The sequence below is a fragment of the Pterocles gutturalis genome, unplaced genomic scaffold, assembly GCF_000699245.1.
Source record: "Pterocles gutturalis isolate BGI_N339 unplaced genomic scaffold, ASM69924v1 scaffold1250, whole genome shotgun sequence".
NCBI classification, from domain to species: domain Eukaryota; kingdom Metazoa; phylum Chordata; class Aves; order Pterocliformes; family Pteroclidae; genus Pterocles; species Pterocles gutturalis.
The window spans coordinates 29946-43521 of record NW_010140353.1 but is presented as its reverse complement, the minus strand read 5'-3'; the positions used below and the strand labels follow the sequence as shown (position 1 = coordinate 43521).

The 13576-nt window shown below is 37.5% G+C and overlaps 1 protein-coding gene across 1 annotated transcript; it reads left to right on the top strand.

The window, feature by feature from the left end:
• The first annotated feature begins 3961 nt into the window (after positions 1 to 3961).
• On the top strand, positions 3962 to 12657 carry LOC104469182 (parafibromin-like). Its single transcript, XM_010083602.1, has 5 exons — positions 3962 to 4020; positions 4234 to 4395; positions 6263 to 6363; positions 9706 to 9847; positions 11068 to 12657. The coding sequence occupies exons 1-5, from the start codon at positions 3962 to 3964 to the stop codon at positions 11102 to 11104; spliced, it is 501 nt and encodes a 166-aa protein (XP_010081904.1). The 3' UTR covers positions 11105 to 12657.
• The last annotated feature ends 919 nt before the right edge of the window (positions 12658 to 13576 follow it).

The following is a 13576-nucleotide window of genomic DNA, read 5'->3' as shown; positions in this document are numbered from 1 at the left end:
CTTTCCAGACTAAGTATTTGAGAATATCTGAAGTTAGACTTTTCAGAGGCAATGCTTTTGCTTTATATAGAACAAAAGTGAGGCAGGAATTATATCAGGCAGATGTAAATGATTAGATGATGATTATGTATTTTTATTGTGATTATGCTTTTACTGATGATATGTTTCCCTGTCTGTGGCCAGGCAGCTCACTGCGATTTGCCCAGCTTCGATATTGAGCAAACTGTCTGAAAGATTGAGGGATGATTTGTTACAAAAAAAGCTTTGTTCTCTTGCAAAAACTAAGTGTATGAAGCTTTTTGATGCTGTAATCTAATAAAAGTATTGAGGGGGTTGTAGAAATAAGTCTCCAGTTCTAAACAGAATCAAAGGTACACGACGGCGATCTTGGTCGCTGGCCAGCGCTGGAGCTGCCCGTTCTCTGCTCGTGCATTTTTCAGCGTGCCTGAGTTGGGGGCAAGAAGTGCTGACCCGGCCACAGTAAAAGTGTTTTAAAGGTAGTGCTAGCGATTGATGTGAGTTGAGAGCCTGGGCATGAGCACCTGTGGCAGTCAGTGGATAGTTTTGTACCAATTACCGCCCATAATTTGATCGTGTTCAGTCACTTGCCTGTTACCTTGGGAAGGGGACCTGCTGTCTTTGTACAATGAGAGAGTGCACCAGTTCTTGTGTGAATAATGATTTTGGCAATTAACAGAGAGGGAAATGAGTGCTATTAATTTTCTAGTAGGGGTATAAAAATGGTTTCTAAGTAGATAGGGGTGTTGGTTTTTTTTTTTTTTTTTACTAGAGAATAGTAATGTGGAGGAGCAACATAAAAGGTAAGGTCTTGCACGGTCAGGTTTCAGAAGACATTTCTGGGTATTGGTATATTAAAAAGGTGTGAAGTACGACTGTGGAGTTAAGCCATCAGCTATATAGCATTGTGGCAAATAATTCCCAAGACAAGATGGGGTTTTTGCTGTTTTCTTTGGTACTGGGATTTTTTAAGCTTGTTTTTTGTGTCCAGGTAATGACGGAGTAAGCCATGATTATATTTGTAATCATACAGTAATTTCTATTAATTCTCAATTCTTGAGCACACGGCTTTTGTTATACTTACTGAGTCAATGGTTCCTGGAAATGCAAGCATCTATTTCACAAACTTTGTGTAAGCTGTTGTTTATTCCTGTGCTCTTTGTGTGTACCTATATGTAAGCATTTCCTTCAGTGCTTCCTTCACGGCAGTCATCTTCTCTGCTGTTCCTTGTGAACTGGCTCATTGGCATTGTTTTCTTCAGAAAGTTCAGGTAACAAGATATTTGATGTTCTGTCCTGGATAAATGTGTTCAAAACCACTGGGATTTTCACAGTAAATAAAATGGAGGCTATTGTAGTCCCAAAGATACATCACTGAGGCACAACGGAATGGTGTCTTAGTGGCTGTAGCACAGTTTCTAAATGACTGTGAAACAGCATTTAAAGCTAGAAGTAGAATTGAGAACACCTGTTTCGGCCAAATTTGAGGGGTCTTAGATACAGTGGTGAAATTGTTAGACTCTTCGTAGAACAGCAAGATTGCTTCTCACTGTCCATGTTTGTCCGATTTGTCAGCGGTGGCAGGTTTCCTGGTTCCATTTAAAATGCATTTGCTTCCTCACATTTACAAATTAAATTAAACCTGTGACCTTTTAGATTGCTGATCATATGAATATTTGATTCTCACTGTAATGTATGTATGCCTGTTTTATTTACATCTTCTGTAAGGGTTTGTTCTCATTCAGTGCATGGGACATGTAATAAAGAAGAAAATTCTTCTCAAGCTCTCCACTGTTCTAGGTGATGCTGGATTTTCACAGAGACCTTGCCACTTGGTGTTGGGGCGGGGGGGGGTAATTTTTAAAGTTATTTAAAAAAACCAAACAAACCCCATTTTATTTCCATCTTTCCAGCCCAGATTCCTTAGCTCTGATGGGTGAGGAGAGACTCATGAATGGCTTTCTTAAAACCTCAGGACCACCAAGTATATCCTCATTTTAAGTAACGAGATACAGTTTCTTATCAGTTAGAAATGGCAAAACAAAGCCTGCAACGTGTTGGCAGGCCAGCCTGTTAGCTGTGCTCATCATTAAAGTTGCACCTCGTTTCTGAGTTTTTAAATTACCGACCTGAGAAGAAATACTCAGAAGAGAAGAAATGTCACGTTTGGTAACTTTTTCCAGAGTAGAGCTGTGTTGAATGAATTGTGTGTGGCACGCAACTGTGTGTGTCAGTCGGGTGTGGCAGATAAAATATGTGTAAATATGAACTGCTTCCTGATTACTTCAGTTACTGGTGAAATGACTGTCCTAACAGGTTTTTTTATAATAATTGAGATGTCTTTAAGTGTACTTTTCCCGGTGTATCCTGTATAGTTTTTTGTCGGTATTTTCTTCAGAATGGTGGTGTTTCACGTTGTGAGAGACAGATGAGCATCTATTAACATATAGCTTATTGTTTCACATCTGTCATGCTTTCTCTGTATTTGCGGTACTAGCCAACTGTAATGCACAATGGATAGTCACTTGCAGGTTTTTTCTTAATTTTCCAGTGCAGTTATAGGCATTTGGAGGCACACTTCAGAAATTGTGACTTTCTGTTTTTTGAAACACTGTTAAATGATGAAGAATATAAAGGGGCTTCATCTGTTTACTTACATTAGGCAAATAAATAGTTTTGCTTTAAAGTTTATTAATAATTTCTACATGCTGCCTTAAACCGTGTTTGGGGTTTTTTGCCCCAATGTGCCATTTTCTTATTGGATATTAGATGTTAGCAAAACCCAATATTTTCAAGTTGACTGAATAATGAACTTTTCCTCATTTAATTTTTCATTCCTTTTCTCTATTTTTCCAGCAATAGGAGATGCGGTCTGCCTGTTTAAGAACATTCAAATTGGTTTTTAGTATTCAAATAAAGATAGGTTCAAGAGAACAAGTAGAAATGGTGCAAACAACTTACCCAAAAAACATAGTAAACTTTTAAAAGGTACCATCTACACTATAACAAAGAGAAATCTTACCAATTCTGTAGAGTACTGTGGTTTTAAACTGCAGCACCAACACTCCTGGTAACTCTTACAGCTAAGCGACACATAATGTTTCTTTTCATCAGGATTTTTGGAAATGAAATGTCAGTGGCAAACAGTAGTGCAGCCGGGTGTTCTGAATCCACTATTAGGAGAACAAGGGTCTGAGCTCTGCCCTTTTGCTGGCCTGGTGGGTGATAGTGGTCACACCAGCTTAACTTTCTGTGATGGAGATTTAGTTCTATAAAATGCACAGTTTTGTTTTCTTTCCTTTTGACAAAATCCCCTGAGATTTATCAGTAAAAAGGCTTACCCTACTTGCACATTTATGACGCCAATTTTGCGAACTGTTCCGTGTCTTTTATTTTATTGTCGCTGTAAAGTAGAGACTCTTGAAATGTAATTCTATTTGTTTTTAAGGTGGGGGCTGAAAAATCAAAGATCTGTAAATCATTTGGGGGTGTCCCATCTTAAGCGTTTATTTCTGTTATTCGCAGTTCACATAAGACATGAGGATCATGTTATCCTTATTTTCCAAGCGCTTTAATCTATCAGAGAAGCTATTTAGAAAAAAAAAAATCCAGAATTGTAGTATCATAAATCACAGTAAAGAGATGAATCATTGAGAGTGTAAAATCACCATCATTTAAAAAAGAAAACCTCACTCAAAAACCTTTTTGACCAAAAATCCCAGCTTTTTTGAGAAAACATAATCCTGATGTGTCCAAGAGCAAGAGCTCTGAAGTTTGCTCCAGGACGCAATTGTTTTAGTGCACAGGCTTCCCCTGCTACCCTTGGTCACTGCAGTGGAGGAGTGACAGCCCTCCAGCAGGAAAAATGGTTTCTAAGTAGATGCAGATCACAGAATCACAGAATCACAGAATGTTAGAGATGTATTGGGTGAGTCAGCGAGGGATGCCACCAAGGTACAAGAACAGGTCTGCCTCTAGCTTTGGGGAGCAGAGGACGTTTTGGTATGACTGTTTTTATCGTAAGGGCTTATGAGATATTGTTCTAATGGGTTTTGCTGTTCTGAATGAGTGGTGATGGAGGCTTGGCACTGTGAAAATGAGATGGCTGCAGTGACTTTCGCCAATAATGCAAAGTTCTGATTAAGTTGTTACTTTTCCTGCTCATTACATCAAATAAATAGCTTTTGTCTACTGAATGGTTCTTTATTCCCCAAGGTTTGTACCATCGGATGAAAAGAAGAAGCAAGGTTGTCAGCGAGAAAATGAGACTCTAATACAGAGAAGGAAGGACCAGATGCAGCCTGGGGGCACTACAGTCAGCGTTACTGTACCCTATCGAGTAGTAGACCAGCCTCTGAAACTTATGCCACAAGACTGGTAAAATAGATTTCCCCTTTACAAAATCTCCCAATCAGGAGGTTGCAGGATTTGAAAGGGATGAATAAAATTCTACTAAATTGGGTAAAAAGTGAAGATATGGATAAAATAATGGATTTGATTGATAACTGTATAGGAATCTTTTCTTCAGGTTAAAATAATATTACACTAAACTTCTTTTAAGAAGTTTCTTAAGCAGTCCAGCAATCTGCATTTTAACGGTATAAGCAGCACCACTGTTTTATTAAAATAAGTTTGCCTGAAATGTTCCAGAAATTCAAATCGGAATATTCCAATGAGTTCTCCAGTTAGGGATACTGTAGTGTGCAAGTCACTGAAACATGACCCAAGGAAAAAAGTCCTCCTTTCTCATCTGCTTTCTGAGTAAGATCTATTAGAAAGATACGTTTACAGGCCTTCAGCATCTGATACTCTAACTTTTTTAATAGTTTAAGAAAGAAAGATAGCACATCAGGCAGTAAAGACTGAGCCGGGGTTTCAGTAGTGAATCAGAGTCATTAGATTGGATTCAGTGACGGAAGCTTACTTCTGAATGGAGAACCCCGTTTGTGAACGGGAATTGTAGATAGCTTTTACTTTTAAGGAAAAGCTAGAGATGTTATTTTGTCTGTAGCCCAACCTTTGGTGCTATGAAAACGTGTTTCTCTGAGCAGAAAAATTCTGGAGAAACATCTTTTTGTTATTTGATATAATGAATTAGGCAAATTTTTTTTTCTTCTTCCTCCCAAGACATGCATGACAACATTTCTGGGGGTTTTGTAACTTCCAAAGTAGGTTTTTAATGGAGAGGAATAATTTGAAAAGGTCCTGTTCCTAAATGAATTGTTCTCTGTATTGAGAACTTGAACTAATCAGAAATCTGTAGTTTTGAAATACATCAAATAGCACTCAATGTTTAATGATCAAACCTTTACAAACCATCTAAAATGGTTCCTGAAGTGCTTTTGGCCAAAGAGATGAAGTGTGTGTGTGGGGGGGGTGTTTTAGCTTGTTTATATCCAAGGGAGAATCAGATATTACTGGTAGAAATTAAGATGTTGCTGCTGTTTTTTTTCTGTTAGCCATTACAAAATCTGCAACATCATTTTAAATGGCAAAGCTTTATTCAGCCTTTAAAAACAAAACAAAACAAAAACACCTCCACCTTGATTATTCTTTTCCATTTGGGATTTCGTAGACTTCATGATGATTAATTCAATCTGGGGATTAGATTAGGGAGGTAATCATTTGTTTAGTAGGTAGGAATTATGGTTGGATGATTCCAATGGTTCAAGACAAAGACCATATGTGAGAGGACTTTTGTTCTCAAAGTTGTTTTTTTTAACGTAAAAGCTTCAACTTAATTACAGATGTATTTGCTTAGACCACAGGCAATGGTTGCAGACTCTTACAGTAAATGATGCACTTGGCAACCAGAGGCAGGAATTTAGCAGCTGTCTCTTCTAATAAATTTTTAGAATAGAAGTTAACAGTGTTCAGAATAAAGGCTTTTAAATTGCTGCATCTCTGTTTACGGTGTTATTCATAGAAGATTATCTCTAAAATGTTGGAGCATTTTTTAAAAGCAAAGTAGCAATAATCAGAAGTGAACACCGTTTGACTACTTATAAATGTAACATGAGAATCTGGGCTGTGTTCTGGAAAGGGACAGAGATAAACATCCAGAAAAATCACTTGAATTTTTTTTTGACAAAGATAAAGCAGTTGCTCTGGAGGTGGGGGGGTTAAACGTGCTATGCTGCTGTTACTAAAACAAGAAATTATGCGAAGGTGTATTGCCTGTTTAAGAGAACATGTAATTGCAATCCTGAAGGCCATCAACTTTTCCATCTCCTTGTGTTCGCAGGGATCGGGTGGTGGCCGTGTTCGTGCAGGGTCCTGCCTGGCAGTTCAAAGGCTGGCCTTGGCTCTTGCCTGACGGATCACCTGTTGATATCTTTGCAAAAAGTAAGGTCTTTTGGTTTGTTATCAAGTGTTTCGGGGTTTGTTATTCTGTTTGGGGTTTTTGTGGGGTGGTTATGCTTATGGCAGGGTACTGCCAAAGTGCTGTTGGACTCGGGTGGTTGAGACGACAGTGCTCAGGTCTTGCACAGATGGAAATATTAACGAACCCTCTGCAGTTCTTCTCTTCTGACCTGTGGAAGCTCACAGAAATCTTCTCAGAGCTGCCGTCTTTACAAGAGGTTCAGGAGTATCTGGTGCATAAATTTACTTTCCAAGCTTCTGTAAAAACGGTGAAAAGACAATGTGTACAGGTTTACAGACTGTCTTCAGATTTCATCAGTATTTGAACAGAGGATTCATTGTCTAGTGTTTCACTGAGAAAGCTTTGCAAATGTGGTGTCCAACAAAAACTTGCAAGTTTAGTAAGATACAAATACTTTTTAGTTGTGAGCTAGATGTTACTGCTGTATAGATCTGAACAGGTTTTTTGAGTTATCACACATATGCCCAGTGTGCTTTGAGACACGCTGTACTTTTCTCACACAGTTCACTGTTCTGACTGTGAGGTGTGTGATAATATCTAAAGAAACTGTCAGCTTCTGTTCTCTGTTGCTGCATTGTGAAGCTGCTTTAGAAAATAGACCTTTTTTATAGTGTCCAGTGGTTTCCGAGATACAGAGGAAAAAAAAAAAGCACGCATACACACAAAAGCAAAAAACCCACAAACAAACCAAAAAGCACCTTAGTTCAGTCTCTCATTTTCCAGTTGGTGTGATGAGGAAACAAGTTTGATGAGGTATTATGTGTGCACATGTTTCATAGGTGAAGTAGAAGCTGGAAAGAGATTGCTAGTTTGGTAAGGAGGGGGGGAAAAAAAAAGAAGAGTTGGACGGAAGGCTAAGGATATATCTGTGAACAAAAAAAGGAAAGAACGAGTTGCTTAAGGTGGGATGAGAATGAAGAGGGAGAGAGTGAAAGAGCCTGAAAGTCAATGTAAAAGAAAAAATACACCACAGGAGAGGGTTTAACAAAAGACTAATGAAAGAAGAAAGTAACACTTCAAAATGAAGATACAGAGAAAATGGAAACTCTGAAAAGCAAAACAAAGAAAAATGCTGTTAAATATTTAAGGTCTAGCTAGTAGTTGCATGCTAATTCCTATTAACTTGAAAATTATGTACTTATGTTTGATGTGCTTTAGACATTTTTGAAGTCTTTGCTATGCCAAAAAATCGAAATCATAGCCTGTGTAGTTCAGTCTGACAGTATACAAATCCTTACGTTTTGCAAGTGAAAGGGTATTTGTTCTTACTGACTCATAAAGATAGAACAGAATAGAATCATAGAATCATTAAGGTTGGAAAAGACCTCAAGGATCATCAAGTCCAACCATCAGCCTGCACCACCTAACCCAATAAACCATGTCCCGAAGCACCACATCTACACGTATAGAAATACATACGCATAGATACATTGAAATGGACCTTTTTTAATTTTAGAAATGCATTCTGTTGTTTCAAAGCGAGGTATTTTAAATTTTTTTTCATGGTAAGAGTATCTCTACATCTTTTCCTACTGACTTTACTCACTCCTCAAAATAAATAAAGTGTAGATGGAGAGAGCATCGGCCATGTCAGTCTGTTTGTATGCTTTTACCTTTTCCTGAAGCTACTGCTTTGCCCATATTTATAGTCTTCATCAGTCTTCATATATGTGGTTTCTGGGACCTGCAGCAGTTCATTGTTTCCTCTGCAGTTTGTGTTTCTTCATGTCACTGGGTCTGTAATGGTTAACAAATGTTCAAAGCTTACCACCATAATTTTGGAAACAAGCAGGTAGCTTACCATAAAGAAATCCTCGATAAAACTTGTATTGGACCAGAGCCAGACTGATTTTATTTGTTCAATGACTGTGTCACGTAGCATTTTGCTAGTTGAGTCTCTCAAATTGTTCTTAGTTTTCTTTACACGTGGTTCGAGTGTTTAATGGTCACGTACCAAACAAGTTCATTCTTGCACCTGCAAGTGAATGCTTCAGATTAAATTTTGAATTATGTCACTTTAATGAAGAAATATTTAATTTTTGAATACCATTCTAAAGGTCTTGCTGCTAGAGCACATTAGTGCGCTTTAATACTGATTTGTTTCAGATTCAGAAGTTGGTTTTCTTATGCTCAGTACCATTTACCCTTAATGCAGAGGCTCTGTCAGGTGTTAAATTTTCTGTAAATGCGTATCCCCACTGTATCTTTCTTTGCTTTCTCTCAAGTTAATTTAAAATATGCAGTATTGTGTAGCAAAAATTATGTATGAGTATTCTTAGTTTTCAAGCTTGGAAATCTATATGGCAATGGTACAAGCCAGATGATCACTTCTTTAGTTTATTAACTGAAAAAAAAAAAGCTAATTTCAGATATCAATCTTCGAGAAAGCTGGTAGATATATCATTTTATAGATTGACCTGTATCTGGAAAGGGGGGCCTGATTTTGTGTATTTTTTTTTTCAATTTGTTTTGGCCATTTGGCTAAAATTGTAGGTGGATTTTGTGCAAGAAAAAATGAAGAGTGTGGTACCAGAAAAGATATGACCATGACATTAACTAGTTTCCACAAGCCTGGTCAAATGCTTCTGCTTTACTTCTCCAATAATATCCAAAATAGAAATGCATCAAAATGGTTACCAGATTGGATTTGTACGAGACTTAAATACTTTGCTCTGGGCTGTTTCAAAACTATGACTTGGCTCAGGAAATCAAGAAGAAAGCGCAAGAAGATTTTAATGTTCACTGTGTTTAATGCTTAGGCTTATGTAATTCACGCGTGACAATGCTTCCCAAGAGTAAAATAACTTAATATTTTACTGTTTTTAACTGAGTACTAGATCAGGGGAAATTGGCAGTTACTGAATTTCTCAGAATGCTTCATGTAACATTTGAGGTTTCCACTGGCATTCTATCAGTCTTCTCCATGGACTCTCAGGAAATAGCCGGGCATCCTTCTCAGTGATCTCAGAAATGCTTTTTTTTTTTAAATTTTTGGACAGTTTTCAGAAAGAACAACTTTGTTTCCCAAAGATGTGCTTGAATTGGCAATGAGTTTCTGCAATTCTCATGGAATCCCTGCCTCTAAAAATAGGGGCTGCCCTTTCAGTGTGACCTGCAGTAGCATGAGAGTCTTAGTGGCCACCAACCACTGTATTTAGGTCAGCGCCCTTTATTAACACTCTCATTAATTTTGTTCTCAGACTCTACTCTGAAAAAAGAGGGGTGGGGTGAGAATTTTCTTTGGCTAATAATTGAACACTGTAATCATGTTTGTACTCTAAATGTTTTCCTTGTTTCTGTAGTTAAAGCTTTCCATCTCAAATACGATGAAGTGCGTTTGGATCCAAACGTACAGAAATGGGATGTGACAGTGTTAGAACTAAGCTACCACAAAAGACATTTGGACAGGCCAGTATTTCTACGCTTCTGGGAAACTTTGGACAGGTATGTTTCCTGTTGAAAATCCTCATGCTTTTATGAGGTTTGGTGGGAATGAAAAGTTATGGCAACAAGGAAATTGTATGTAACTTAGACATCGGAACAATGTTTTAGCTTGAAAATACTGTTTGTTTAGACTTTCCCTGACGATAGTTAAATGTATACCACTATATTTCATTCTAATCTATAATCTCCAAAGTGTAATATGCATGGATTTAAAGGAAGGGTAGATGTCATTAATCACCAAGTAGTGCCATGACTCCCCACCTCCCTTGAGGCAGAAGGAAAGGAATGGAGTACAAGCTCGGTGGTGCAGAGTTTCCCTTGGCTCCCCCAGCCCTCCCCTCACACTGCAGTTCGGAGCTCTCCTTTCCCTTCCCACCTCTCTGGGTGACAGTCGAGAAGAGGTGAGAAACTACCTTAGGAGCCACAGAGCATTATCTCATCCTGATGCCCTTGGGTCCGCAGCACTGGGTAGAAAGAAGTCAAAAGGATAGGGCACATAATGAGTTTGGGGCTGGTGGTTCTGCTGTATCTTAGGGGCCTTCCGAGCACGTAGCCCTGCCTTCTGTGAGAGGCGAGGGATGCAGGAGCACCAGCAGCTCTGTGCAGGGCAGTGTTGCTTCTGGCTCTGCTTCTCTGGGGCTCAGAACCCTCTCTGAACAGGACGTTCGTTGCAATACCCCTTTTGTGTTGTAGAGAGGAAACTTTCTTGTCATGAAGCAGTTGAAGAAATACTGAGGGAAGGGAGAAGGCCATGCATTTCATGAATGTTTAATCTTTTCATGTTGCTTGCACAGCTAACTGCTTGAATGATTGAGTGAACTTCGAAAAGAAAAATCCTATGGGAATTGTCAAAATAATTCCAAGCATCAGACTTTCTAGGGCTTGTTATTTAAAAGCCTTAGCTAAACTATGTATCTGAATTCCCAGAAGGAACTAGAGTTATCTTTAACAAACAGTCTTCCAATGTTAGAAGTCATGTGATGCCTTGGAAAACACAAATTTTCTACGAAGCAAAGGTTTTAGCCAACTGTCTTTTAGCAGGGCAAATATTGTGTCTTATGCAGAGCTATATGACATGTAAGACATTGCATCTCTGTGACAACTTGCTAATTCTCCAGGAATTTAGTTTTTTAAAAAGTCTGTGCGTATTATTCCTGAGTGTAAAATTTCTGTAAATACCAAAAGAGCAGTAATGTTGTATTCTGTTAATTTTTTTTCAGGTATATGGTAAAGCACAAATCTCACTTGAGATTCTGAATCCTTCAGCTGCCATTTATTTCCTGAAGTGTGGATGGAGAAAAATGAAAGGGCCTCCAGTTTGGAGACCAGAGCTCGCACTATATGATACGTCAAGAACTTTACAAATGAAGAAAGATCACAGTTTAAACTTTTTATAAAATCTTGTTTGGATGCTTCATGCTATGGCAGGTTGATACCTGTTGTTATTCAGAAGCAAAGGGGTTTTGCTTAAAACTATTTTTTTAATGTTGTTAGCCTTCTAGTCTGCAATCCAAATTGTATATTTTGATAGCAGCAGTTTCTTCTCTGTTTTGTTAAATTAGCCACATTTTTAAATAATGTGTTTTGTTCCTTATTAGAAAATAGATTGATCTTCACTGCAGGTTACCAATGCGTGTGTGCGCGTGTGCGCACGTGTGTGTGTATATGTGTGTGTGTCTATATATAATGTATAAAAAAAAAAAATAGACACACTGACGCACACAGATGTTACCAAGCTTTCTAAACCACTTAGCTTCTGAGCTTAGTTTTGGTTTTCTTTGCTTATTGTTTCACTTACAGAAAATATTTTGTTGTGAATGATATTACATTTTAGTCAATAGGACTTGCAAACTGAGCAAAGTGAAAATTGTTTGGGGTAAATCAAAATGTCAACCTGTATATGTATATTCTGTCAGTCTTTGTTGAAAAAGGGAAGATGAAAAATCTAGAAACACTTTTTGGATTTGTAATGTCCCATTTACCAAGTCTTTAAACTTTATTATAGGAATACCTTCAAGTCATTTTAACTTTAAATTGCCGTTCTCCACACAGGTCTCTTTATTTAAGCTGAAAGTGTGCATGTGTACATTCCCATCTATCAAAATACCTTTACGTATGAGTCTAAATGTTACCTAGATTAAACAGTGAATAGAGAAGGAGAGAGTTTGGATTTTTTTTCCCTGAAACAGCTACCACAAGGAATGAATAATTTTATCTTCTTTGAATTTATACCTCTAATATCACCTCTAATATTATTTTCTGACATAAGTAGCCCAGACTATGTCTACGGGAGTTGTAATTTTCTGAGATGAATGGCTAATGTGGCTTCCTAACAGTCCTGCATTGGAATGGAAAATAAGTCTACTCCAGTTACCAAAGAACAAATTTTGCTTCATCTACAGTATGAGGCCAGAAGTCCCTGGTATTTGTATGAATTTATGGTATCTCTGTATCTATTTAATAACATGAACTTGACGTTGCATACCCGTGGATGTAGAGTATCATCGAATACTGTAACACCCACGTGAATTTTTTTCGGGGATAGAAAATAGATGTTTATATTCCTGTTCTTGAAATTCCAAACCATGTTTTTTTAATATACTTTACATTTAAGGTTTGATGACAGTAAAATGTTCTACCTATTCTTCTTTAGTTTTGCTTTTTATTTGATGTTACCTTCATTTTTATTAAAAGCAGAAGGCACATCTCCTTAAGAGGTTTTTAAAACTATGTCTTAAATGTGAGGAAGGGAAGGTCTGACTTTTGGTTATGTTTCCATCCCTGCTATATCAAGATTACTATTTTTAAATGGTCCTAAAAAAACCAAAACAAGCATCCGAACAAAAATCCCCAGTGACTCCAAGATTAGAAGAAGCTGACTGGATTTTTGAATGGATTCTGCGAAGTGACTGCGAAGAGCAGGGAGTACAGAACTAGTAGAAGTTCTCCTGTTTGTATGGGCAGTTGGTCAGTACCAAATGACTGTTTTTTCCCAATACTTGAGTTTATTGTAAGTGTATCCATGTCATGCATGAGTGAGCAAAAACATTCAATACTTTGTTTTAACCTGTACTATAATTAGAAAAGCAGCAATGGCTATCAACACAGCAATTGCTGCTATGAGGAAGTGGTTCAATTTAGGGTTCATTGCTGCTTGAAATAGTGGGATATCGTGTATGGTTTTTTTTAAACTCTGAAATGTTTCCAATTAGAAATGTAATTTTTTTTTAGACTTAATCAGTATTTCATGGCCCATGCAGTTTTAAAGAGACTTCTACAATGGGCAGCAAACTTAAAAAGCAAATTTTGAAGAAATGTGTGCTGCATGTGCACTGTGATATACAAACTATAGAGCAGTCTTAAAATAGGTGAGGTCTAATTATCTTCTCTCTGTCCAGTATTTCACTTGTGTTTTAAACACATGTGTAATCCCAGGTCCAATATTGTGTACAGGACATGGCTTGATTTAGATGTAAATTTATGTATATATTTGGGAGTAACTCCTCTGAAACTAGTAAAGTTACATGGATGTGAAACTGGCAGAAGAGCAAAATCCACTAAATCTTTGTATGAACTGTGCCATTTTTGTATGGATTGAGCATAGACCTTTAACATCTTAAGAGTTTTATACTTACAAGTAATTTACAACACAAGTTGTAAAATATGCATTTATGACGAAGTTGGCACGTGATTGTGCATATTTTTGTCAGTCATAAAAGTAGCGATGTT

Bases quoted from the DNA above. Each gene is read 5' to 3' on its own strand.
- LOC104469182 (XM_010083602.1), top strand. From the start codon at position 3,962: ATGCCACCAAGGTACAAGAACAGGTCTGCCTCTAGCTTTGGGGAGCAG. The intron at 4,021-4,233 runs GTATGACTGTTT...TTATTCCCCAAG, and splicing joins GGGGAGCAGAGGACGTTTTG to GTTTGTACCATCGGATGAAA. The intron at 6,364-9,705 runs GTAAGGTCTTTT...TTGTTTCTGTAG, and splicing joins TGTTGATATCTTTGCAAAAA to TTAAAGCTTTCCATCTCAAA.